Genomic DNA, 26,102 nt, shown 5'->3' with positions numbered 1-26,102 from the left:
TGCTAAAGAAAAACATATTATTTTATGTATGCAAAATGCATAGATAAGCTGATGCACTAGCTTGTGGCAACCTACACTGAGAAAGTGTGTCATTCTCTTTCTTAAAATAATTTAAAATAATAGATCAAATGTTACCCATGACTTCTCACATTTACGTTAGCCACAAACACAATAATAATAATTAAAAAAAATAGATAACAACTAGTTAGAGACTTTAAGGGATCAACGGTTAAGATGTTCAGTTGGTTTGTATTTTATTTAATATTTGTATTTCTTCGTTTTTGGTTGGGTATTTTTGGAGGATTAAATAAAGTGGATGTGAAATAAAAAATCGAGCTCTGACTTTGATTAAAATGCCTGGGGGGCGTGTTCGAGGTGTAACAGCGCCCCCTGCGGTGTTACATGGAAACAGACAGGTCAGATGATCCGATTGTAAATAGACAGCAGCGAGTCACCGTGGACATGCCTTCGTAGCCTCTTCAAATCACCTACAGCAGAGCATATATTTCCACTCGGACTCTCCTTTTCTTCAGAGAATATATTTCTGCGGTTGTTTTCTGTTTATTTCGCTGAGTCAAAGTGTCATTAAAGTATGTACCGGTCTCTGTACGCCTTCCGATCCGCCGAGCCCAACTCCCTGCACTTCGCGGCCGGAGAAAGCTTCTTAATCCTGGAGAGGAGCAACAGACACTGGTGGCTGGGGTCCCGCTGCAGCTCGGGGGAAACCGGCTACATTCCCGCTTCGTACATCGAAAAAATACAGGTAAACACCACTTTTTCTGATCCGGTGCGTCTCCATTGAATACGAGAAGTGGCTACGGGGCTGCACCCTGGGGTGAAGTGGAAGCCAGTGAATGCGTATTAAAGGGTTGAAGTGATGGGATCGAGGGAGACAGATCCAGCTTGTCTGTCCGTGCAGTGTAAGCAGGCCGTGGGAAGCTGACTGCTGATTATTGTCAGGAACAAAATGCATGTTTGCGGAAGAGTCCATAAATAATTGGAAAGCTTGTCTTTATGCAGGGACATGGCCTTTTCTGCACTGCAGCTGCCGACTGCGACATAGAGGAAGGCCAGGATGGGACAGCAAAGGATGGGAAATAACAGGAGAGGATGATAACGATTCAGGACAGAATAGGATATGAGACAAGGCAGGTCCAAGGACAAGACCGGCGACACAGAGAGCCCTGAATGATCTCCTCCTGTAACTATGTATGTGTTTTATTATTGGATCATCTGGAATCAGCCCTCTTATTGTTAAACAAGCTGCATACTTTCACAGCTTTGGGTTTCTCTCAGTTACACCCACAGTGAGCTCAGTAAGTCAAGTCCAATCATTTTATTTATGTAGCACATTTTAATTCAGCAAAAGTTGGCCAAAGTGCTGCACATCAAAGAGTCATTAAAAAAACCCAATTAAGTATCAAAACAAAAAGAAAGAAATGAAAAGCAATATGAAGCCAGAAAAATATACACTAAACATACTTAAGCACTACATAATAATCAGAAAAGAAAATGCCAGAGAAAATAAATGTGTTTTAATTCAGATTTGAATACTGCTAGTGTAGTGGATCATCTGATCTGGAGGGGTGAAACTGTTCCAAAGTTTAGGAGCTGCTGGAGAGAAAGCCCAGTTCGCCTTGACAACCTATCTAGATTCAGGAACCACTCAAATGTGCTGGTCCAGTGACCTGAGCGACGAGGAGTATAAGGGTGCAGCAGGTCAGACGGATAAGCTGGGGCTGCTCCATTTATTCAAATATTCAAACAGTACAATCATAAAATGAATCCTACACTGAACAGGCTGCTAAAATAAGGACGACAGGATTGGCGAAATGTGTCCATGCTCATGTGAACCAGTCAGGAGCTTCGCTGCAGCATTACGTACTAACTATAACCAGGATTTGAGCGTCTGTCCCATTCTAACATACAAACGGTAGAAGTGAGGGGACTCGTCTTCCCAAACACTCAGATTTACAGTGAACTAGTCGGAGCATGCAGGTGTTGTTTAGTGTGTATCACTGGCTCACAGCAGAGGAATGCTCTCTCCTGGAGTTAATGACACTGTCTGTGGAGGTTAAATGAGCATGATTGTGAGGCCTCGCTAAGCACGCGTGCCTCTGGTTAAAAGGCTGTTTTTGTTAGATAACTGTCCCAGTTTGTTTCTGCCCGGAGTCGCATGCGTCCCCGAGCCATCATTTTGTCCTGCTTTGTTTAAAGTTTAATAATTGTGCATGCTGGCATCCATATTGATGCATATTTAATTTGTTCCCCTCCTCCTCCTCCCTTTTTTCCCCTCTCTCCTAGGCTCCAGAGCAGGATGAGGTGTTGCAGTCTATTGACAGGGCAATCGAGGGGATCCACAATGTGGCCTTAAAAAATGGAGGCAAATACAATCTCGAACAGCGAGATGTTCTACAGTGAGTCAAATTGCACATTAAAATCATAAAATAATACAGGGATTCTGACATGTTCAATTTTCTGAGTCATTGTTGTCCTCTGTCACAGAAAGCTGATCCATCACAGAAAGGAAACCCTTGTGCGGCGAAGTTCCTCTTCCTCCGGTCACAAACAAGGCCTCCCATCTTCCAGCAGTGAAATATCTCTCAGTCAAACCCCTCCTCCACCCAACGGCCTTAACCAGGAGTATGGACGGCAGGGAAGCATGCCATTATCAGGAAGCATGGACAATATGCAAGCAGAACCGGGTTTTTACCAGGTAACACACCGTTCACGCAGAATAATATGCAAACACACCGCTCCAAATGAAGGCGGTCATGGCGACATGGATGTGGTTTGGCTCTTCCAGAGAAAAGTCTCCCTCTGCTTACTTTTTAAGTTTTCGTGAACTCGGACAATGAACTGTTTTCTACATCAGTGCTTCCCAACAGGGGAGTGCCGTATCATATCGTTCAGGATAATGTCATTATAAAGACAAAATGATTATAGAAATATATTGTATCCAGTAATATCATTAAAAAAACATAATGTGATAATGGTAATAGTCTGACTTGTGAACGTCGTGTTTAACTTACGCGCCGCAACAACAAGAATGAATGAAAGCTGCTATATTTTATACAGACTGTGAATCTCACTCTGAATTATTGTCTGTTTACAAACTGGCAACTATTTTGATTATTGATTGTGCAAGTGATTTTAATGTGAGAATGACAAACTTTCTCTTCTTTCCACTCTCCAATAGGAGGATTTTTACTGCTTTATTATTGTAAACTGAATATATGCTATTTGATTTTTAGACTGTTGGTTGTACAAAACAAGGCACGGATTATTCTTTTTAGTTGAATGACAGAAAATTAAGCCGCCAACTATTATGATAATGGATAATTTTTGAGTAGTTTTTAATGAACAAATGCTAAAACTCTCTGATTTAAGCTTCTTAAATGTTAATATTTTCTGGTTATTTTAGTCCTCCGTGATAATAAACTGTGCATCTTTTGGTTGTGGACCGTTGGTCCGGACAAAACAAGACATTTTAGGCTGCATGTTGGGCATTAGGAAATGCAATTTATCACCTTTTTCTGACACGTTAAATACCAAACAGCTGATCAGTTCATTAAAAATAATAAATCGACAAATTAACTGATGGTGAAAATAGTGTGTTTCAGCCCTACATTTGGTCTCAGTATCAAAGATTCAGAAAGATATGATGGACATTTTTCAGTATTTGATGTCCTTCTATTGACAAAACAATGTGCAACGAGTCAAATCACCTCAAATCACCTCATTAGGCAGCGGACCCTTGGGGGCCCGTGGGTGTGATAATACAGCCTCGTCTGTGTCTCTTCCTGCAGGTGCTGCCTCAACCTCGACGTGCTGCTCCGATCACTCCGCCTCCCCCTGAAAAACAGAGGAACAACCGGCGTCCAGGTCAGTGTGCAGCAGCAGCAGCGTGGACTTGAAATCCTCCTCTCGTCACATTACAGTGTTACACACTGCAGCTCCGTGTTTGTGCTGCTTAATTCTGCTGGTTACCTGCTGCAGCTCAATGCTTCACAAACACTATTCTTAGTCCGAATGTAGTCCTCTCTGTAACTGGAGCTCTCTCTCTCTCTCTCAGCAGAACCAGAGGTCCCCTCCAGAGTGTCCTCTCTTCCTCCGTCCCCTGCTCCCTCCCTCTCGATCAGCACCACCTCTTTAGAGTTGGGCTCCTCCCATTCTCTGGTCTCCTCTGATGTCAGTCTGCCAAGTGTTTCCAGCACTCCTCCTCCTCCTGTGCCATCCCGTGTGAAGCCCTCTGTGCCGGCTGTAGATGTGCAGCCCTCTGACCCTCCTCCTCAGCCAGCCCCTGCCAAGAAAAGCCCGGCACCGCAGCCTCCCCAACCCGCCGCCCCTTTGCAACTCACTGTTGAAGACCAGCCGGAGACTGAATGGCCTGTTGCCCCCCCATCCATTGCTGAAAGCCCTCCTGGCAGCCCCACGACCTCTGAGCCAGTTCCCATGACTATTGGAGCTGAGCTGATCGAGCTGGTGCGGAAGAACACGGGCTTGAGTTATGAGCTGTCACGGGTCGCTGTCGGTGTGGTGGTCGGCCATCTGCAGACCGCTCTACCTCAAGCCTCGTCCGATCTGGAGCAGGTTCTCCTCTCGCTGGTGGAGAGCAAGGTCAGATTTGTTTTCATTACATCGTGTGCATTCAGCGTCCTGGAGCCCGTACAGTTTCAAAGAGGATACCGGTGTCGTTTAGGGTTTCAGCTCAGTCTGCATTTAGCTGACATTTCTCAGAGTCATTTTGAAGCAGCGGGTAATACACGGTATCACTGACTCATTTTTACATGCAAGCTTCACAGTGTTGCAACAAACTTGAAATGAACTGCTGAAGGCTCCCTGGCAAGCTTTTCTATTTCTGTCTCTGAGTGGTTAATAGTGGCAAGTGTGTAATGTAACCCCAAATCACAATTTACTGACAGCTTTTGGCTGCATCCTGTGTTTACATTGTGACGTGTGCATAAAGTGACTCCACTCGTCCAATTAAAGAGCTTGAAATACTCTGTAGTGTAGTTAGAAGCCTGCTCAGAGGTTGTTGCTTTTTAAGTGTTACAATACACACCCAACTTGGACTCGACAAAACGATGAAAAACAAGAATTTTAAACAAAACCAAACTGAGGACCTGTATATGTTGCTTTTTATAGTTTCTCGATCAATTTCAGAGGACAGATGCTTATTGAGGTGGACAGTTAATATCTCAAACTATGCAGACACAGCAATGCTATCCTTTAAAGCTGCCCTCAGCAATATATTTATGTTTTCAATGGATAAAATGACTAATTATAGTATGAAAGGGGTGGTTATTGGTGACGAGCCCACAGAGAATTATCACCTGAATCTGCAATGCTGTTTTTTATTGTTTTGATTTTAAGATTGGCACCGTTACTGGTTTTTTTTGTTTTTTTTTAGCAGCAGTTTTGAACTTTACAGCTCTGATTAATCCGCTGCCTGTCCAGCACCAAACAACAGAAACAAAGTCAGCTTTAGAGTCAGCTGATTTTCTACCATAGTGAGGCATTTAGAAACTAAAGAGCTACGTATCTTTCCCAGCAGTGGATGGCAACCAGAACAGAGATAAAAGGACGGTGAATGTTGCTCTTATATTTGGAAAGTTACCAAAACCACGACTCTTGATGAATATTGAGGAATAATTTAAAAATATAAAAGGCATTAGCGATAGTGACCTAATAATATCTCAGGAATGTCTTTACAGTTTGTTGTACAGTGGCTAAACATTCCTTAATGCGGATGTAAGGAAATACAGTATGGAGGGCATCTGTATTCATGAAATGTTTTAATGTATATTCTGAGCTGAAGCTATACCCCCCCCTCCAACTCCACCCACACACACACACACACACACACACACACACACACACACACACACACACACACACACACACACACACACACACACACACACACACACACACACACACACACTCACACACGTGTAAATTACATTTACAATCTAACTTGCATTTTTAAATATATTTTCACCAGAGGAGTAACTTTATATCAGTAATAAATGTTCCTCTGTGCTGGTATAACAAGTTGTCACAGATGTGGGTGTGTCGCGATGTTTCGTGTCTCTGTAGGACTGTCGCAGCGGTGCCGCAGCGCTGCCGCAGGGCCAGGTGTGTCATGATGAGCAGCGGCTGGAGGTGATCTTTAGCGACCTGGCCCGTCACCGTGACGATTCCCAGCAGCGCAGCTGGGCGCTACACGAGGACCACGCCCTCATCGCCTGCTACCTCGAGGAGCTGCTGAAGATACTGGTATGATGCTGCGGACACATCATGTTTAAGGTGTCTGTCCTCCTCACTGAGTGTGGCGCACACATAACAATGGATTTCACAGATATGTATTGCTAAATGAATAAGTAAACTGGTATTTATAATGCTCCTTTCATGAGAAGTTACTTCACAATAAAAGCATTAAATATCATTGGTGGTTTGAGTGCATACCACACGTGAGAAAATGCCCTCAGCAGCAGACACTCCAGTTCCCTGCTCTCTTTTCACACATTTTCTGTCCATCTCCACGGCAACTATCCAGTACTGGCAAAATGCCCCAAAATAATTTTTAAAAGTATCAAAATGTTAAACAAGTTGGAGAGAAAGAAACACAAAAAGAATAAAATACAATTTTCAAAACTGTAATAACATCAACAAACATCAGCTTATCAATACAAAGTTCATGTTTCTGAGATGAGTCATTCATATGCACAAAACAGAAATGTGTTTAATTGCATTGAAAAGAAGAAGAATTTGTGCCAGGGAGGTCAGTTTTCAGCGAGAGCAGCAAACATATTTGGCCACTAATCCAACATACATAATGCAGAAAGTTAGACAAGAGATTCTGAGTTGATTTTGCTGATTAATCATCATGTTTATAAGGTGAACATTTCGTCTGTGAGGAATCTTTGATGTGAACCCCGGACCCGTCCAGATGTTGTGTTGTAAACACCAGACATGTCTGATAGGATCAGAGCGGCTCAGACGGCTCTACAAATCCAACAGTGTGTTTAAGGACTGAATCTGGAAATCCGTCAGGATGCTGAATATTCTTTGTTGGCAGTTTGTCCAGACCCAAACCCACGTCACAGTTGGGATGTTCAGATGAGTTGTTGAGGGGCTCCTAAATCCTGTGTTGTGTCCAGTGATCATGACTGTCCAGGGATTATAAAGTCACATATTTCGGATGTAATTATAACTATACATCTTAAAGCCATTTGTGTCCTCAGACTGATGCAGATCCAGAAGTTTGCAAGAGGATGTGCAAAGCCAACGACTGTGAGAATGTGCTGTCTCTGGTTACATATTATCAGATGGTAAGATATGATTTTAACAAAGTGTTGTTTTTTTTACTCAATTAGAAAATGTATCTCTCTGCAGAGTAAAATATTGTAATACATCTGTAGGATCTGTCTTCATTTTTATAAAAACACTTCTTTCCTCTATTGTTCTTGTCCTCAGCATGTAGGTGTTTAATAATATTCCTCATTTTGTGGTATTTAAAATATGATCTGTTTAGTAGATGCCTCTGTCTGAAACGTCTTCCTGAAACATCCAGTTTTCAGCCTGGCTGGCCTCAGCTGGAGTTGAACCTGCGTCACTGTCATGTTCCGCTACATGTTTGTGATGTTTTGTGTGTATCTGGTTTAGACTGGCTCTGTGTTGCCTTCCTGCAGGAGCTCCGTGTGTCTCTGCGGCTGCTGCTGCTCAAAGTGTTCGGGGCCATGTGCAGCCTGGACGCGGCTCTAATCTCCACCCTCCTCAACTCCATCCTCCCCATGGAGCTGGCCAGGGACCTTCAGAATGACACACAAGGTGAAATTTATTTACTTTTTACTGTCTCTCATTTATTACCCTCAGCTTATATTTTTTTTTGCTCTAAATCACTATTTTTTTGTGTTTTTCCACCAGAACACCAGAAGATGTGTTACACAGCTTTGGTACTGACTATGATATTGTCAATGGGCGAGCAGGTGCCATATCATCACTACGGTAAGACAAATCTTGAAAGTATTATTTCAAGATTCTGTGTTATGACACTTTTTTTAGTGGCATGTAACCATATGCACATAAAATTGTGGGAGGACAATGCATTTCTCTGGCAGATTACGAAATGTTTTCTGATGCTTGATAGAAAAAAATGTTTGACATGTGTGATTGAATTAAAAGGTGCATTAAAGGGATATTGTGTTCAGTAATTTAAAAAAACAAACAGATGTAATCCTGACCCTCCCTGCTTTTAGAACACTTGAACGCAGACTTCGTCCAGTTTCTGCTGGGTGTGGTGGAGGACGGGCTTCCCTCTGATCCCACAGAGCAGCTGCCTGACATCTTCCTGAACCTCCTGCTGGCCTTCAACCTGCACCACACAGGTGAGAACAGCGGCATTCAACTCTTTTTACAGCATTTTGAGGAGTCGTAGAAGAAGAAAAAAAACACAGGGGAAGGTGATTAAGTTAAGGATGGCTGAATTCAAGTATGGTGTTATTGTGCATGCATGCAGGTTAACTAACATAACGGAGCAGAGGCATCGTTAAAGTTGTGACAGAAACCATCTAATTGTTTTGACGTATAAATGAGCTTTTAGGAGCTTTTATTTGTTTTGCCATGAACACTTATTGGTACTACGTGTCTGTTTCAACCAGCACCCAGCAACAACGTGATCATGCAGGAGCTGAAGAAGAAAAATGTCAAGATCCTTTCAGAGAAAGTGCTGCTGCTTCTGAACAGAGGCGGTAAGATGCCATTGTTTGCCACATTTCCCATCTTTCATATAGAGTTCCCTCACTTTTATGCCTCATAAACTGGTTTGGCTCCTCCTCCACAGACGACCCCGTGTGTATGTTCAAACACACCCCGCCTGCACCGCACGCAGTGCTCAAGTTTCTGCAGGATGTTTTCGCCAGCCGAGAGACAGCGGACATCTTCTACAGCACTGACATGATGGTGATGATCGACATCGCCGTTCGGCAAATATCTGACCTTTCACCTGGAGACAAGGTGAGACGCCCAGTCGCTGCACAGCTGCTGATATATAGTGTTGATTAGTCAGTCTTAGAGGTGCTGATGAGTTTTGTTACCTCTGGACAGAGACCGGCGAGTGGTTTCCCCCTGTTTTAACAGTGTGCTCTGCCAAGAACAAGAATAAGCAAATGAAACCTTGAACAACACCTGTAATGATAACCGCGGTATCAACAATTTTAAACCTTGTGGGACCATAATCACCTCTCTTCCCCCCCCCCCCCCCCTCCCCCCGTGAAGCTGCGCATGGAGTACCTCTCCCTCATGCACTCCATTGTGGGCTCGACAGACTACCTGGAGCACCAGCACCGCCTGTCCGACCTGCAGGGGACGCTGCAGAGGATTCTCAGGGAGGAGGAAGATCCAGGAGAGGACGAGGGGAGCGCCACAGCGAAACAGATGGATAAACTAATTGTACAGCAGATCTACAAGGAGTTCCCACAGATCTGTGAGAACCAGGACTAACCATATCAGTATCATGCTCACACACTGTAGTCTGCTCCCGTCTACTTCAGGGAGGTACAGTAAAGCTCGAAAGAAGAAGACCTGATGTGTGAGGACAACTTGAATTCTGTGCCAGCATGTGCTTGAGAGAAGCAAACCAGATTTGCCAGTATTTTCTTGGACTTGTAGTCCAGGGCTGCAGCATGCATGTGATGTTGATTTCAGAAATATTTGGCTGTTTTTACAGCTGCTCTCTTCTCGGTTTCATTTCAATACTGATGTTTGTTTAGTGTGTTTAAAACCAGAAAAACACACAAAAAACCTGCAAGGTTTCGTTACACTTAGAAATTAAACATCGACTGAATATAGGTCAAATCATGAAGCTGTACTCAAAGTGAATTCTTAGCAATAATGACCTTAACAACCTTACATGGACTAACTGCATGTACTTAAAACTATTTTAAAATAATAGCAAGTACAGTTAAACCTCATTCTAACCAAACTTGAACCAAATTGATTTCAAATCAGATTTAAAGATTTGTAACAGAAAGGCAAATCTGTAGTTGCGATACATTTAATAGTGCCATTATTTCGACGATGAGAAAAGACTGAACCTTTTTGTGCTTCCCTTATAGTGGGACCAAACTACTGTGTGTTACTGAGAGCATTATTTTCTCTTAAAACTGACTTCCTCTTGCATCCTCCCCTCATTAATCATGAATACAAATAAAGTAAAGTAGAACAACTTAAACCAGTTAACTATCCTAGTGAGAAAAGCACACTCAGACTCATGTGTAATCATTACTAAGCTTTTAGCTGAGTATGCTGCTGCTGCGTATTGAGTCTCTCCTGTGGCTGCATCTGCATTTATCTCAGTCTGGTACTTGTGGCTTTTCTTAACACTGTAAAATAATCGCTCTGTTCTTGTACAAATGCAAAGCTCCTCCAGCATCAGGAGTCCTTGACTGTTTACAGATTCAAACTAACTGTGCTGCAATAAGGCTTGTCTTGGCTATTGTGAGCTGTGGCTTCGTGGCGAGGAAGAGTGCTCTGCATTTAACATCAGAGATAATACATTCGTCATCCTCGTTGGTTTCCAGTTATAGTCTCATGTTCCTACTTACCCTCAAGACCGTGGAAAGTTAATACAGCACATTTATTTGATCTCCTTGTGGTTCTAATACTTTAACAGCAAAACATACCTTTCCTAATTTTCCACAATAATGTCGTGATTGATGTTGTTCTCCCATCTTACACTAAACAATTTTTTTCCCCCTGGCATGACTTCTCCATCTGGAAGGTGAATACAATCCAGGAGTGATATCAGATTTAAGTAATGTCTTCAAGTGTTCATTCTATGGTTAATTGTGTGTCTGTTTACAGTGCGTGTGTGTGCGTGCGTGCGTGCGTGCGTGTGAGTGGTGAACGTCTCCATGATTAACATTGTCTGCGAAAAGTGCTGCGACTGTGTTATAATAAAACTAATAAAGCTATATTTTAACAGTGAAAGTTGTCGGATTTGATCTGGAGAGATTGGCTGTGGGACACAATTTGTTGATAAAGTTTATTTCAAGGTTTCGTGAACATGTTTTAGGTCACACCGTGTCCCTCGGGACACAACAGAATGCATTTTAGTCAGAAATTGAGCACAGATATACAATTTAGCACGAGAGAAAATGTGCTTATTGTTCCTTTCAGAACCCCCTCCTCCGAGTATCTATTTATGTATATATGTATTTGAGGTGGGTTTTTGTTTTTTCCTTTTATTACCCCTATATTTCCTTTATAGTATAAATTTTAAATGAAATTCTGCATCTTCACTTGTTTGGTAAATTATTTTGAAAGCAAAATGAAAATACACTGACTGACACTGACTGATACGGTCACTAATTTGAGGCAAAATTTAAGGAAAGCATCGTACTGCACTGCAATTCCTTGTTTAAAAACAAGCAGAAGCTAGCAAGCCAGATTAGATAGACAGACAGATAAACAGATAATATAATTAAAATAAAATAATTACTTTTTAAACTAAATTTCGTGTTATTTTATTATTTTGGATCAGTTTCATTCATTTTTTTTTTACAAGGTTCAAAGAAAGTTGAAAGTTTCCGCCCGGACATCAAGCAGAAGCGCACCGGAGTAAAGCGGTGTTGCAGTCAGAGCGGTCCGGGTGGATAAATGGGTGAAAGGTCCAGGTAGAGCCCACTGACAGCAGGACACAAACATATCTCCCCGAGGGAAAGCCGACCAAGTGAGACGTTATTTGTTGCTGGTTTTTTTGTTGTTGTTATTTTTCTCCGTGTCTCGTTTCTTCTCTGTTTCATTCATATGCTTGCTGTCGTGTTTTGTTATTTTCTTCAAGCAGAGCAGAAAGTTAAAAAAAAAAAAATGGCCAAACAGCCGGAGCCGATCAGTCCACTGAAGAACTTCTTCGCCGGAGGCTTTGGAGGTGTTTGCCTCGTCTTCGCCGGACATCCACTTGACACCATTAAAGTAACTACGATCTGTGTTTCGACGTGTCACCTCTGACAGCAGACGGTCACCTTGCAGATAAACAGGAACAGCCATTTGCTGCAGGCCCGAGTCAGTCAGCAGTGTGCACGTTTAGTCTTTAATGTCACTGCAGAATCAGCGGCCGCCCTTTGACCCACATTCAGGTCACCTCGCTGCTGCTCAGACACACACCTCACCTGAAGCAGGAGTGTTTGCACTGTATTCAACCCACAGTTAGTTTACTACTCTTGATTACAGCCAGACTGATGTATGTCAGCCGACCTAATGTTGACCTGTATCGCTGCAGGTGTATAGGTGAGGGTGAACAAATACAAATAGATTTTTATTATTATTATTATTATTATTATTATTATTATTATTATTATCCACACATGCTAAAGATGTGTTTGAGGTGATTTTAAAACGACCTCTCCTGTATAGTTTCTTCATTATAGTGAGCTGACAGGGTTTTTTTGTTTTGTTTTTTTTAAACTAATTTGAGTGTCTGGCTGAGCACACACACACACACGCACGGGTCCCAATTCTTAGCCTGTTTTAAATGTTGTTTTTCTTTTGTTTGTGTGAAAGAATAAGCTGTAAACGCAACGTTGACTAAACGTCGTAATGTGTTCGTCCAGCAGCAACGTCGGCGTTTATTTAAAGTTGTGTCTAAGCTCGATATTCACTCGCTGCGTCTGTCTGCCAGAACTCTGCTGGACATTTAGACCGTCAGACAAACATGGGTGGCAAACACAGTGACACGGAACAGTATTGTCACAAACTGATCACTTTCATCATCTAATAATCTGTGGATGATTTTCTGGAATCGTAGTTTGGTCTATAAAATAATGAGTAATCGTCATCACAACTTTCTAAAGGCTCAGCTGCTGTCTTCAAATAGCTTCTTTTTTTCTTTTTTTAAACCCAAAGATATTACATGTCTTATAAATTGAGATAAACAACACCAGCGAACCTCGTGTCCCCGAGTCTTTTAACTAGATATATTTCATTGATTGTCAATTTAGTTACTTTTGAATGACTGATCATCATCAATGAAATGTTTCAAGACCGCAGCACCTACAGCAAACCCTTTGGGGTACGCATCACACCGCACTGCCATGTCCTTTTTTTTTTGTTTAAACAAAAACGTGCAAACAAATGAACTATTTGGTTGGAGTGAGCTGCTCGGAGCTCGGCTCTCACCGTCAAGTCAAGTCAGCTTTATTAATATCTCAAATCATCTCCCTGGTCTTGCGGCCAAAATGAAGAAAATCCATTTCAAGAAGACTGAAGGCAGCACGTGATTTTTTTTTTTTTTAGACCGGGCGGAAGAAGTGGTGATAAAGGGAAGAAAGATTCCAACTAAAACGTGTAACTGTAATGTTACAGGACGAGTAGACGCGGCAGCACGTTCTCCGCATGATTCCCCATCGCTAAATCTGTGGTCCCGCGCTCCCTAAATATCGTCACGTTAGTCTAAGAAGACTAAGAAGACTGCCTTCAGCCTTCTTGAAAGTTCTTGTAGTTCATTTGTTTGCATGTTTTTTTATTGAAACAAAAAAAGGACATCGCAGTGTGTGCATGAACCTCATGTGATGACATTAACTTTGTCGCGCTTTAGTTTTTATTACACCGCTCATGATCACATTTATCCATTTGATTATTGATCAACGTCAGTGTTGAAGGTAAGACGACATATTTTTGCAGCTCAAGTTCACTCCGGCGGTTTCTGACGAGGTTGACGTCGTGACTCCGAGCTGTTAAAAACAACAATCATTTTAAAGTTCACTAGACAGGCACATCGTTAAGGTTTAATAGCCTGACTTACACATGTTACAACCGTAGCTACGTATGCATTGTGAATTTGTGAGTGAACTAAAACGGAAAATCCGGCCTCCTCTTTCCCTCTCAGGTGCGTTTACAGACTCAAGCCAAACCCAAACCTGGAGAGAGCGTCATGTACGCCGGAACCATCGACTGCTTTAAGAAGACCTTAGCCAAAGAGGTGATGCTTCACGCCGCCGCAATCTTTCAGTTCCATTAAATCAAATATCCCCCGACCTTCCTCGCGCAGCATCGTCTTCTTCACTTGCAGGGCATGAAGGGACTCTACAAGGGAATGACCGCCCCGATAATCGGAGTCACGCCCATGTTCGCCGTCTGTTTCTTTGGCTTCGGGCTGGGCAAGAAGCTCCAGCAGAAAACCCCGGATGACATCCTCACGTAGGTGGTCGCCGTGTCGTACGCCGTCCGTATCGTAGCTTCGTGGACGCTCTGTGCCGGAGATCTTGTACGTGCGTCAGCCTCGCGCCCTCTCTCGTCTTCTCCCGCAGGTTACCGCAGCTGTTTGCCGCGGGGATGTTGTCCGGCGTGTTCACCACGGCCATCATGGCTCCGGGAGAGCGCATCAAATGTCTCCTGCAGGTCAGAGGTCACTGCGTCTTCGCAGATATCCAAACATCGAATCGAGTTAGTTTCGGCATCCCTAAGCGGCGCCGGCATATTTCATGGGGCTCCTCTCCCGCCACGGATGTTTCACTGCTTTCAAATCCCGCGGGGGTTGTTGTTTGAAGGAAATCTGCGTCCCGAGTGTAAAAGGATGTGGTTGCGGTGTTTTGTGCGTCGGCAGATTCAGGCGTCAACGGGAGAGGTGAAGTACGCCGGACCGATGGACTGCGTCAAACAGCTGTACAGACAGTCTGGCATCAGAGGAGTCTACAAAGGCACCGCGTTGACTCTCATGAGAGGTGAGACGTCGTAAACCTTCCGGTTTCATTTCACATTTCGTGTCCATCGAGCTTTGGTCAGTTTGTTCTGCACACTCTGTGAATTATAATGACACTTTGTGGCAAAATATTTTCACTGTTAAAGTTGCCCTAAAACGTTTTCTCCTGAACAAACAAAGTTTCTGTTTACAGTTAGTTGTTGGTTGTTTTTTTTTTTTTTATCACCAAACCGCTTTGTTTGTGTCCTCGAGGCCTGAACAAACATGTTGATACAATTCCATCCGCATGCTGTAAAACATTTACCAGGATTACTTTTGAAAAGTATCCGTTAAAGTCGCTGCCTTCGCTGGCGCATCGCCTGAAACGGGACCGTCACTTCTGCCTCCCCCGGTTAAATCCCTACCGGTACCGTTTGTCAAAACCTCCTCAAGATATTTTTAAAGATTCATTTGTGGAGGTCTCTGTGTGTGTGTGATGAAGTTGCGTAAACACTTTTCTGTGTGAAATTGGATAAACTGCGTGATCTTCCCTAGAGTCAGCGTTGCTTGTAGATAATAGATAAAAGGTGACGGAAACAGCGATCAGTTGGCCGGGCGTTGGAAAGAAGCGAGTTTACCAGCTCCGGGCTGCACGAGCTGCCACGGACGTAACGACCCCGAAAACGCCTGCTGTCGAGCCTCCTACTCGGGTGCATTGTGGGTAAAGCAGGCAGCAGATTTAAGAATAAGAAAAGACAATTCCAGACTTTTAAAAAACTTTCCCTCAGGAGTCCGACTGCAGAGAAACTCGACCGCGATTCCAGCCGGTGCAGAAGTAGGTCACTTCACTCGAAGGTTTGTTAACCCCCGGAGTGAAGAGCTTAATTTAAACTTATAGAGCTGAATTATCCGGCGCCGAGAATACATGTCAACCCACCGACTGCCAGACTGCCGCGTTATGACGGCGTCTTGTAAAGCAGTCATTTCTCTCGCCGTCTGCCGTCGTATTACTTCTGAGTTTAAGTAATCTTTCCTGAAGTGTTATCGTGATATCCTCCCGGAGCTTGTTATTATAGTGTCACATTGTGTAAATGTGGGTCATCTGTCGGATGACGTAAGTGTACATGGGAACACTGGATAATCATCACATTGATCCATATCATTAAAGTTCGGTTTCGTGGAACCAAGATTTCACTTATTCTGGAGGTGACTTTCTTTTGTTTGCGTTTTGTGACTCAGACGTTCCAGCGAGTGGGATGTACTTCACGTCTTACGAGTGTCTGAAGAACTTCCTCACACCAGCAGGGAAAAGGTGAGCGTTTCTTTTTTCTTTTCTTTTTTTTTACCTCGCAGTATTTACAGCCGCGCGTTATAAAGAGGCGTCTGAGCAGTCGGACCCGCTGTCTTCTCCCTGCAGCCATAACGACCTCAGTGTTCCCAGCGTGCTCTTTGCTGGCGGGATGGCTGGAATCTTCAACTGGGCCGTCGCCATCCCACCCGACGTACTCAAGTCTCGTTTCCAAACAGGTTTGCGTGAACAAAAAAAACAAAAAAAAATGGTTGATTTTGTTTTATGTGTTGGTTGCATGTCACATTGCATTTCATTTAGCTGACGCTTTTATCCGAAGCGACTTACAACACACCGATGGTACACCATCCGGAGCAATTCTAGGGTTCAGTGTCTTGCTCAAGGACACTTAGGCGTGTGGACAGGAGGAGCTGTGGATCGAACCACCAACCGTCCGATTAGTGTGCAACCGACTGAGCCGCAGCCTCCATGTTCAGTGGTTTGTTCTTCACCCTGTCGTTGGCTGTTGAAAGTCATGACTCCGCAGTTTTTCCGATTCTGTTATTTTATAGTTTCAGATATTTCAACAGGCCGGTGTTACTATGTTTTTTTGAACGTGGTCTTCAATTCAATTTTGTGTGGTAAAGAAAGAGTACATACCTAAAGAAAGGATGCTGAAATAGCAAAGGTAAAGTTTCTCTGTTAATCCATCTGCCAGGATAATTACAATTACTAAGTCAAAGGGAGCTGGATTTGGTGGTGAGATTTAAATTTCAACCTGTCTGGAGAACTTGGAGAATCTTGGTAGATTATTATTTTTTTTTTTTTCAAGAATAAAAAAATTTGCCATTTGCCTTTGACTGACTACTTCTAAAAAAAAAAAAATGTCTTCCCTTTTCTCCATGACATTAAGACAACTTAATGGTTTGTCTGCGTTTTAATAATACGTCTTTCCTTCAGCTCCTGAGGGAAAATATCCCAACGGTGTCCGGGACGTCCTGCGGGAGCTGATCAGGGAGGAGGGGGTGGCTTCTCTTTATAAGGGCTTCAACGCCGTCATGCTTCGAGCTTTCCCAGCGAACGCAGTGAGTGTGCTTCACTTAGCATTCATCTTAGTGACACTGTGAAGAGGTCAGAGCAGCCGGATGGTAGCGGTTTTTTTTCACTTCATAATATCAATATCAACATCGGTTCCAAAAATCCAATATCGGTCGGGCCCTATTCAACACGGTTTACGTTTTCAGTACTCGGGATATTTTAAAAAAAAACCACAGACACGTGCAAACATTTTAACACATTAAAAGAACATGGATTATTGTTGCTGATGTGCTATTTTCTAAGAGTTGAGAAAGAAGGAAAATAAACACATCAGGAAACAGGTCGCTGAGCTCTGTTCAACTGAACACACGTGATCTCGCTTGTTAAATCTTTATCAAAACTGAAGTCTAAAACGAGTCAGTTCGTAGTTTTACAGGTGATCATTGTCCAGACAATTTAAGCTACACTAAGAAAACCTGTTTCATTAGTTCAGTTTCAATGCTCTCTTATATTTCTTGTCGAGAATGTGAATAATTTTTTTTTTTTCCAAAAGTGTGAATGAATCGCTTTAAAGCTAATATCTGTTGTTTTTAAAGTATTTTTTTTTACATTGAGATGTAGGTGCGTGGTTCATTTCAACCGGTTGAAACTGATGAAACTGAAAGCCACCGTTACACATGAATGCAACATTTCATGTGATTACAAAATAAAAGCGCAGTAATCATTTATGTATATCTGTTGTTATAAAATGATACTTTTTTTTTTTTTAACATTGAACATTTTGTCAAAGAAAACCAAAAAGTCGATTTATTTCACCATTCATCATTATGCGCACAAACTAAACAGCTTTTTCTCTCTGTCTTTTGTTTTCAGGCTTGTTTCTTAGGATTTGAGCTCTCTATGAAGTTCCTGAACTGGTTAGCACCGGACCTGTGAGGGAGGCCCAGCGTCGCGCGCGCACACACACACACACACACACACACACACACACACACACACACACACACACGCACGCACGCACGCAGAACCAAACTATAAGAAGAGATTTTTAGCATTTTCCCCAATGTTCTTGATTACTTTTGAATGTTGTGGTACTGTAGAACACGTGGATCGGTCAGACCTGCTGAGGGTTTGGTGCAGAGATGTTGGTGCCCTATTATCAGTGCCAGTACACAAACACACGCAGACAGCCGAATGTTCTCACTCTTTTTGTTTTACCGGTTTCTTGGAATTTTGTTTTATTTTTTTTTTTTTGATAAGAAAAGGAGTGAACTGAACATGTTGTGCCTTACCTTTTGTTTATCTGTGAGCAGGTGTGTACGTATCAGGGAAAGGGTGCATTTTGTCGTGCTGTGTGTGTTTCGGTCTCTCGGCAATACACGCCTTTAAACCGTCTGCGTCGTGCACGGTCGCGCTCCACCGAGGTGACCAATGACTCCAACTTCACTTCCTGTTTGTCTAACGTGAAACTGAGATTAGTTCTAGCAAGAGTGATTGAACAGTATATGAATGTCAGCGTAGAGAAAATAAATAACAGAATCCATCTATAGAAGTTAGTTTTGCACTTTTCTTTTCTAACTTTTGTTTGGATGCGAGAAATAATATGCTATTATTGTAATAAAGGCTATATAACAGAGACGGATTGATTAGCCATGCTTATCTATATGTATTAGGTTAATGGAACCTTATTTTTGTGTCATTGCCATAAATATAATAGAATATTTTATACACATATGTATATGTGTCCTCTCTGTAATCGTTAAAACATTGCTAACATTTTATGAAAACTCTCAATATCACGAGGACATTTCGGAAGAATGTACAATTTATTCTCAACCTCACCAAATAAGCATAATTCACACAAGTTTTTTTCCTCCTGGATGTTTTCAAATCTGCCAACGTCAAGGATCAGAGGAAGCACTTCTGTTCTCAACGAAAGATCTTCGACTCCACCATAAGTTTGCTGTTAAAAAAAAAAAAAACTCTAGCCATAATTGTGCTTTATATATATATATATATATATGTTAGGTTAGGTAGTTACTTTATTACTCCCCAAGGGGAATTTTTTTTCGCTATAGCAGCATACAGGAAAGCAATAAAATAATAATAAAATAATAAAAAGCAATAAAAATAACAGTAAAAAATATTAAATATAAAATGCAAGAGCCACCAGAAAAGTGGACAAGTTACGGTCCATTGTCTGACCGTCACTATATATATATATATATATATATATACAGTGGGTACAGAAAGTATTCAGACCCCTTTAAATTTTTCACTCTTTGTTTCATTGCAGCCATTTGCTAAAATCAAAAAAGTTCATTTTATTTCTCATTAATGTACAGTCAGCACCCCATCTTGACAGAAAAAAACAGAAATGGAGAAATTTGTGCAAATTTATTAAAAAAGAAAAACTGAAATATCACATGGTCATAAGTATTCAGACCCTTTGCTCAGTATTGAGTAGAAGCACCCTTTTGAGCTAGTACAGCCATGAGTCTTCTTGGGAATGATGCAACAAGCTTTTCACACCTGGATTTGGGGATCCTCTGCCATTCTTCCTTGCAGATCCTCTCCAGTTCCATCAGGTTGGATGGTGAACGTTGGTGGACAGCCATTTTCAGGTCTCTCCAGAGATGCTCAATTGGGTTTATGTCAGGGCTCTGGCTGGGCCAGTCAAGAATGGTCACAGAGTTGTTCCGAAGCCACTCCTTTGTTATTTTAGCTGTGTGCTTAGGGTCATTGTCTTGTTGGAAGGTGAACCTTCGGCCCAGTCTGAGGTCCAGAGCACTCTGGAAGAGGTTTTCTTTCAGGATATCTCTGTACTTGGCCGCATTCATCTTTCCTTCAATTGCAACCAGTCGTCCTGTCCCTGCAGCTGAAAAACACCCCCATAGCATGATGCTGCCACCACCATGTTTCACTGTTGGGATTGTATTGGGCAGGTGATGAGCAGTGCCTGGTTTTCTCCACACATACCGCTTAGAATTAACGCCAAAAAGTTCAATCTTGGTCTCATCAGACCAGAGAATCTTATTTTTCATAGTCTGGGAGTCCTTCATGTGGTTTTTTGGCAAACTCTATGCGGGCTTTCATATGTCTTGCACTGAGGAGAGGCTTCCGTCGGGCCACTCTGCCATAAAGCCCCGACTGGTGGAGGGCTGCAGTGATAGTTGACTTTGTGGAACTTTCTCCCATCTCCCTACTGCATCTCTGGAGCTCAGCCACAGTGATCTTTGGGTTCTTCTTTACCTCTCTCAACAAGGCTCTTCTCCCACGATTGCTCAGTTTGGCTGGACGGCCAGGTCTAGGAAGAGTTCTGGTCGTCCCAAACTTCTTCCATTTAAGGATTATGGAGGCCACTGTGCTCTTAGGAACCTTGAGCGCTGCAGAAATGATTTTGTAACCTTGGCCAGATCTGTGCCTTGCCACAATTCTGTCTCTGAGCTCCTTGGACGGTTCCTTCGACCTCATGATTCTCATTTGCTCTGACATGCACTGTGAGCTGTAAGGTCTTGTATAGACAGGTGTGTGCCTTTCCTAATCAAGTCCAATCAGTTTAATTAAACACAGCTGGACTCCAATGAAGGAGTAGAACCATCTCAAGGAGGATCAGAAGAAATGGACAGCATGTGAGTTAAATATGAGTGTCACAGCAAAGGGTCTGAATACTTATGACCATGTGATATTTCAGTTTTTCTTTTTTAATAAATTTGCACAAATTTCTACATTTCTGTTTTTTTCTGTCAAGATGGGGTGCTGAGTGTACATTAATGAGAAATAAAATGAACTTTTTTGATTTTAGCAAATGGCTGCAATGAAACAAAGAGTGAAAAATGTAAAGGGGTCAGAATACTTTCCGTACACACTGTATATCTTTGCCAAATCATCAAGTTCTGAAGCATAATCCATTGGACAGCCTTTAATTACATGTGATGTGAAAAGTACTGGTCAATACTTTCCAACAGGCTGTGCTAAATACAGGAATCAATATAGCCGCAGAGTGGGAGAAGAGGAGGAGGAGGAGGAGTCACTTTGGTTCAGCGATGACGGTCCAGGCACAAAGTATGTTTGTCAGATCTATGGGCCTTTTAGTGCTGCTGACCCCAGAGATTTGATATTTCAGGTATTAAAAACTGAGCTCAGTGGAAATTGAATGTCTTCTACAAGTCTTTTGTTGTTGTTGTCGTTGTTGTTGTTGTTGTTGTTGTGAGCTTAACAAAGTCCAGGCCCCCGACCTCTGAACCGCAACGATGAGCACCGTGGAGATACCAGCCGGGTTGAAAGAGCTGCTGCAGGGATACACAGTGGCGGTGCTTCGTCGCAGGCCTCCTAACTTGGTTGAATTCGCCGTGCAGCATTTTACACTCCTTCTGGAGAGCCAAAGAAATGACCCGCGAGGCAAGAAACGCAGCGCCAAAGCCGGAAGGAAAGGAGTCACTTTTGAAACGAATTCAAATAATAAAGACGAAGAGGAGGAGAAGGAGGAGGAGCAGGACACTACCCGTGCGTATCACACCGCCAAACGCTTTACAACAACTCCCAGAAGCAGTGACAGTGAAGTATGCCGAGCTCCTTCGCGCTTCAGTGGGATTTGTCCGATGCACTGACCTCCGTTTCTCTCTGCAGGGTGCACCACCGGGACGTACAACCGCAGGGTTTCAGGTCAGTCACCGAAACAAGATGTGTAATGAATATGAAGTTCACCTAGTTACATGAGCGCAGTAGGTTGTTTTTTTTATTTAATTTAATTCGGTTTTTTTTTTGTTTTTTTTTTTTAATCCTGCTGCAGTTTGTGCCGAGGCGTACAACCCCGACGATGATGAGGATGAAGACACAGAGGCTCGGGTCGTGCATCCCAAAACAGACGAGCAGCGTCGGAGGCTTCAGGACGCGTGCAGGGATATTTTACTGTTTAAAACACTGGAGCAGGTACAGCAGGTTAAATCGGGAAGGATGGAAATAAGTGGATGTCCTCTTGATTATGATTTATTTTCTTTCTTTCTTTCTTTCTTTTTTGAATTTTAAAAGAGAGACAGGCCTGTTGTTACAGTGTTTTCGGGTCAGGTTGAAACAGACAGCTGACGCTGATTCTATTGGTTTACAAAGCAGCGAATAGAACAAAAGGTAATTAGGTCTGCTGCTGTGCTGTGAAGAGTCTCAGGTCTGCTCTTGTCCTCGCAGTCAAAACCAAACAAGAACAAGCAGCATTACGTTTTTGTTTTTTTTTAATGCACAACTTAAAGCTGCCAGTTCGTTTTAACCGAGGCCTGAAACTTTTTATCAGTGGAAGAAGTACTCAAATCCTGTACTGAAGTAAAAAAAAAAAAAAATTCCATTAAAATAAAAATAAAAAACCTGCGTGAAAAATCCCAAGTTTTATGATTTTACATCACATCATTAGATGATTAATAGTAAAGCATCAGTGTGTAAGCGGCATGTTACTGTTGCCAGCTGATAAATCGGAGGGGTTGTGGGATGATTACTAGGAGAGGAAAGATAGAAAAAAAAAAAACACACACCCTCTTTTTTTTTCCTCTAATCTTTAATTTTCTGTAATATATCGGATCATTTGAACATATGGAAATGAAAACCATGTGAGGAGAAGAAGAGGGGAGGGAGGGGGAGAAAAAAAAAAATCACTATTTTGTGGAGCTGTTAACGTCTGACACGTGACTCCGACTACACGCTGATTTTTTTTTTGTAACACTGGTTTAACCTTCAACGATGTGTTTTAAGGAGCTTTTAAATAAGCTTTTAAAAGTTTTATTACATTATCCATTGTGTCAAATCATCATCAATACCCCCCCCCCCTCTGAAATGTATAAGCGGAAGTACAAAGCAACATGAGATTGAAACCACCGATGTTTGATTTATCTCCACGTACAAATTGGACTTGCTTCGCTTTATGTCCCGCAGGAGCAGTTCTCTGAGGTGCTGGACGCCATGTTCGAGGTGTTGGTGAAACCTCAGGAGCACATCATAGACCAAGGAGACGATGGGGACAATTTCTACGTCATAGAGAAGTGAGTGAGCGCTTTTTCCAGTTCTTGATCATTCGTTCGACGAGGTGCCGTTTAAAGGTAGTCGGGGACTCACTCGGACCTCCGTCTCCGCGTCTCGTCTCGTCTCGTCTCCGCAGAGGCGTGTATGATATTTTCGTCCAGAAGGACGGAGCGAGCCTGTGCGTCGGAAAATATGACAACAAGGGGAGTTTCGGCGAGCTGGCTCTCATGTACAACACGCCGCGGGCCGCCACGATCGTCGCGACGCACGACGGCGCCCTGTGGGGCCTGGTGAGTCTTGAGCGAGGACGGCGACCTTCGCCGGTCCGCTGCGTGACGAAGTGCACACACGTCGCTGAAATGAACCAAAAAGGATTTAAGCTTGAGATGCGACCGAAATCTCCCATTTTCTTTGGTTGTTGCCCCCCCCCCCCCGTCCCCCCACTCCCCCTTCCACCCCATCCCGCCCCGGCAGGATCGAGCCACATTTCACAGACTGATTGTGAAAAATAACGCGAAGAAGAGGAGGATGTACGAGGCCTTCATCGAGTGCGTCCCTCTTCTGAAATCTCTCGAGGTGCGCGACCGAAAGACGCACTGAAATTGCAAACCAAATCACCACAAGGTACACGAACACGGGTCACGTTACGCTTCGGCAGTTCACCTGTTGTGTCCCCTCCGCTTCGTCACTTTAGCTCTCGGAGAGAATGAGGATTGTAGACGTTTTGGGAGCGCGCGCGCTCAAAGATGGAGACCGCATAATCACACAAGTACAGCGTTTTATATTTGTCGCGTTATCTTAAAATCTTTTTTTTTTTTTTTTGTTACATCGGCTATTAATAGCGTCTTAGATTTAAAAGCTGTGTTTTTTTTTTGCTGCTTCCTGGACTTTGCAGGGTGACACGGCTGACTGCTTCTACATTGTGGAATCGGGAGAGGTGAAGATCATGATCAAACGTAAAGTAGGTACAGCACCGTACTCAATTCTGAATTTAGTTGCCTCTAACTTTATTGTTCAGCGCTGGATTGCTACCTGCAGATAGGTTATATGTGTTTTTGTGTGTGTGTGTGTGTGTGTGTGTGTGTGTCTGGTAATGCAAAAAAAATGATGGGGTTAGTTTGTGTGTTGCAGACGAAGGCAGGCCAGCAGGATAACACGGAGGTCGAGGTGGCCCGTTGCTCCAGAGGGCAGTACTTTGGAGAGCTGGCGCTGGTCACCAATAAACCTCGAGCAGCGTCGGTTTATGCTGTGGGAGAAACCAGATGTTTAGGTACTGTTGCGTCGAAGACGTGTTTACATTCGGCGCATCGATTTTATTTTTTTTTTTTTTTAAGCTTCGCGCTCAGGGAATGATGCTGAAGTCCGGTTTGGGACGACGCGGTGTGATAGAAGGCGTATTATTAGTCAAATCAGCAGTCGCCGCCACGGCTTTTGAGTATTTCTGTTTGGGAACTGCAGTGACGGTCTCGACAGTTTTGAAATACACCGATTCAGACAGCCGGGGTTTCATGTGTCACAAACTTAAGGAACCAATCCAATCACGCTGCAGGCGAGCGGCGGAGGGGTGGAGATAAAAGCGGGGGCTGAAAGAAGGCAAAGGAAGGCGTAGAGTTATATCTAAACCACTTAAAGGCGTTAGGGGATTTATTTATTCTCTTGGGGGGGGGACGTCCAAAAATGTAATTTGGATGAAGAGAGATGAGGTTTTAGGGCGTTAACTGACGGGAGGACGGAGACTTTTAAGAGCCTAAAGCCGGAGGAAATCAATTTAAATTTCTGTCTTTTTCTTCCAGTGATTGACATCCAGGCATTTGAGCGTTTGCTGGGACCCTGCATGGACATCATGAAGAGGAACATCTCTCAGTATGAAGACCAGCTGGTGGCTCTTTTTGGCTCCAGTGATGATTTGAAACACTAGTGCGCAATCTTTCGACCAGTATTTCAAATCGACATAGTAGCAGTGCATGTAAAACAATAATCTTTCCCCCTTTGAGGTAAATACAAGATATAACTAACTCTTGTTTTTATATCGAGGTAAACAAACTCTTCCCTGTACTCTACGCAGAGGTAAAAAAAAAAAAAACGTTTTAAGGTGTGTTCAAGATTTACCGTGTTCAACAAAACTCAACAAGTGAGAGATGTCCTAAACTTAGATAAAAGACTGATAAAAAAAAATCAATTCAGTTAATCAACTAACAATCGAGCACATTGCAGTGAATAATCTGAGCAACGAACGAGCCATTAACCAGAACTCTGACTAACTGATGGAGCGACAACGTTTTAGTTTCACACCTTTCATGTTTTGTTCAGTGTCTTTGCAGGTCTGCTAACAGGACCTTCTGACATGCCACAGTACTGACAGCTGTAAATGGCGATGAATATTTTATGCGAAATGAACGACTTTCTCGGACACTTCACGAGAGCGGAGCCATCGTTAATGGTTTCAGTGACACCTGTGTTTTTTGCCGCGTCAAGTTAAATATTAGTTAAAATATCAAAAAGAAGTGAAGGCTTATTACTACATGAAATATTTTCCACTCATTTTTTTTTTTTTTTTTTTTTTTTTTTAAGACTAAAATTGTTGATCTGATAATTGAGCTTCCCTAAGAACACCAGATTAAGTCATATCTTCAGATACTATATAGCTGAAGAGCTGGACTAAAATGTTTTACAAGAGCAACGCGACGGTGAAACACTTCCAACTGGCACCAGTCTTAGAAAGAGAAAAATTATTTTGCACGTCCATCCGAGTCAAGTAAACTAAGTAAATTATTTAAAACGGACATGCAGGACTTTTACATATAAATGAACATGTTCCATTCATCCCCGTCAAATGAGTTTACACGATGCTGAACAAACCTACCAGCAGGGGGAGACAAGTTTCACAAGCTGCTGGTAGTATTTTCCATCTGCACTCAGGATCTGTTAATCCCATCTTTTGTTCGTTTAGATCTTTGTTGTGTGGCATACGGTATGCAAGTAAACCCTTGTTTTTAATAAGTAAAAGGCGTGTCTCGAATATTTAAAGTGAGCAAAATCATGTATAAAACTTGAGCTACGTAAAACCTCTTGCCAAAAAAAAATACA

At 42.7% G+C, this 26,102-nt stretch overlaps 3 protein-coding genes across 6 annotated transcripts; all 3 read left to right on the top strand.

The window, feature by feature from the left end:
* Nucleotides 1-415: 415 nt before the first annotated feature.
* nckipsd (NCK interacting protein with SH3 domain) lies at nucleotides 416-10,995 on the top strand. Of its 3 annotated transcripts, none has more exons than XM_069703280.1 (13): nucleotides 416-763; nucleotides 2,305-2,417; nucleotides 2,506-2,716; nucleotides 3,810-3,885; nucleotides 4,079-4,620; nucleotides 6,103-6,282; nucleotides 7,251-7,337; nucleotides 7,698-7,836; nucleotides 7,933-8,013; nucleotides 8,265-8,393; nucleotides 8,667-8,756; nucleotides 8,849-9,021; nucleotides 9,283-10,995. In XM_069703280.1, exons 1-13 carry the CDS (start codon nucleotides 593-595, stop codon nucleotides 9,505-9,507), a joined length of 2,217 nt encoding a protein of 738 aa, XP_069559381.1. In that variant the 5' UTR covers nucleotides 416-592; the 3' UTR covers nucleotides 9,508-10,995. The 3 variants fall into 3 exon arrangements, with proteins under 3 accessions (XP_069559381.1, XP_069559382.1, XP_069559380.1); XM_069703281.1 differs by having other exon boundaries at nucleotides 4,076-4,620; nucleotides 9,332-10,995; XM_069703279.1 differs by having other exon boundaries at nucleotides 4,076-4,620.
* A 633-nt stretch (nucleotides 10,996-11,628) lies between these two features.
* slc25a20 (solute carrier family 25 member 20) lies at nucleotides 11,629-18,643 on the top strand. Of its 2 annotated transcripts, XM_069703283.1 has the most exons (10): nucleotides 11,629-11,737; nucleotides 11,852-11,979; nucleotides 13,892-13,984; nucleotides 14,075-14,202; nucleotides 14,313-14,403; nucleotides 14,609-14,726; nucleotides 15,923-15,995; nucleotides 16,101-16,210; nucleotides 16,932-17,056; nucleotides 17,883-18,643. In XM_069703283.1, the coding sequence occupies exons 2-10, from the start codon at nucleotides 11,875-11,877 to the stop codon at nucleotides 17,943-17,945; spliced, it is 906 nt and encodes a 301-aa protein (XP_069559384.1). In that variant the 5' UTR covers nucleotides 11,629-11,737; nucleotides 11,852-11,874; the 3' UTR covers nucleotides 17,946-18,643. The 2 variants fall into 2 exon arrangements, with proteins under 2 accessions (XP_069559384.1, XP_069559387.1); XM_069703286.1 differs by lacking the exon at nucleotides 11,852-11,979 and having other exon boundaries at nucleotides 11,631-11,737.
* A 2,243-nt stretch (nucleotides 18,644-20,886) lies between these two features.
* On the top strand, nucleotides 20,887-26,092 carry prkar2ab (protein kinase, cAMP-dependent, regulatory, type II, alpha, B). Its single transcript, XM_069703287.1, is given in 10 exon segments — nucleotides 20,887-21,515; nucleotides 21,582-21,674; nucleotides 21,802-21,941; nucleotides 22,929-23,035; nucleotides 23,152-23,305; nucleotides 23,490-23,591; nucleotides 23,710-23,784; nucleotides 23,911-23,976; nucleotides 24,147-24,285; nucleotides 24,809-26,092. Coding segments are annotated over 10 exon segments (1,254 nt in total). The 5' UTR covers nucleotides 20,887-21,262; the 3' UTR covers nucleotides 24,934-26,092.
* Nucleotides 26,093-26,102: the final 10 nt, after the last annotated feature.

Source organism: Brachyistius frenatus, unplaced genomic scaffold (assembly GCF_029030835.1).
Source record: "Brachyistius frenatus isolate BFR_SWC_R1_liver_20210118 unplaced genomic scaffold, ASM2903083v1 Contig_45, whole genome shotgun sequence".
NCBI classification, from domain to species: domain Eukaryota; kingdom Metazoa; phylum Chordata; class Actinopteri; family Embiotocidae; genus Brachyistius; species Brachyistius frenatus.
Note: the sequence above shows the minus strand (reverse complement) of the source record. Positions and strands in the feature narration are given on the sequence as shown.

Coding starts and splice junctions, on each gene's coding strand:
- slc25a20 (XM_069703283.1), top strand. CDS start 11,875: ATGGCCAAACAGCCGGAGCCGATCAGTCCACTGAAGAACTTCTTCGCC. Junction 11,980..13,891: donor ATCCACTTGACACCATTAAA/GTAACTACGATC, acceptor TTTCCCTCTCAG/GTGCGTTTACAGACTCAAGC. Junction 14,404..14,608: donor GCATCAAATGTCTCCTGCAG/GTCAGAGGTCAC, acceptor GTGCGTCGGCAG/ATTCAGGCGTCAACGGGAGA.
- nckipsd (XM_069703279.1), top strand. CDS start 593: ATGTACCGGTCTCTGTACGCCTTCCGATCCGCCGAGCCCAACTCCCTG. Junction 764..2,304: donor CGTACATCGAAAAAATACAG/GTAAACACCACT, acceptor CCTCTCTCCTAG/GCTCCAGAGCAGGATGAGGT. Junction 2,418..2,505: donor GAACAGCGAGATGTTCTACA/GTGAGTCAAATT, acceptor CCTCTGTCACAG/AAAGCTGATCCATCACAGAA.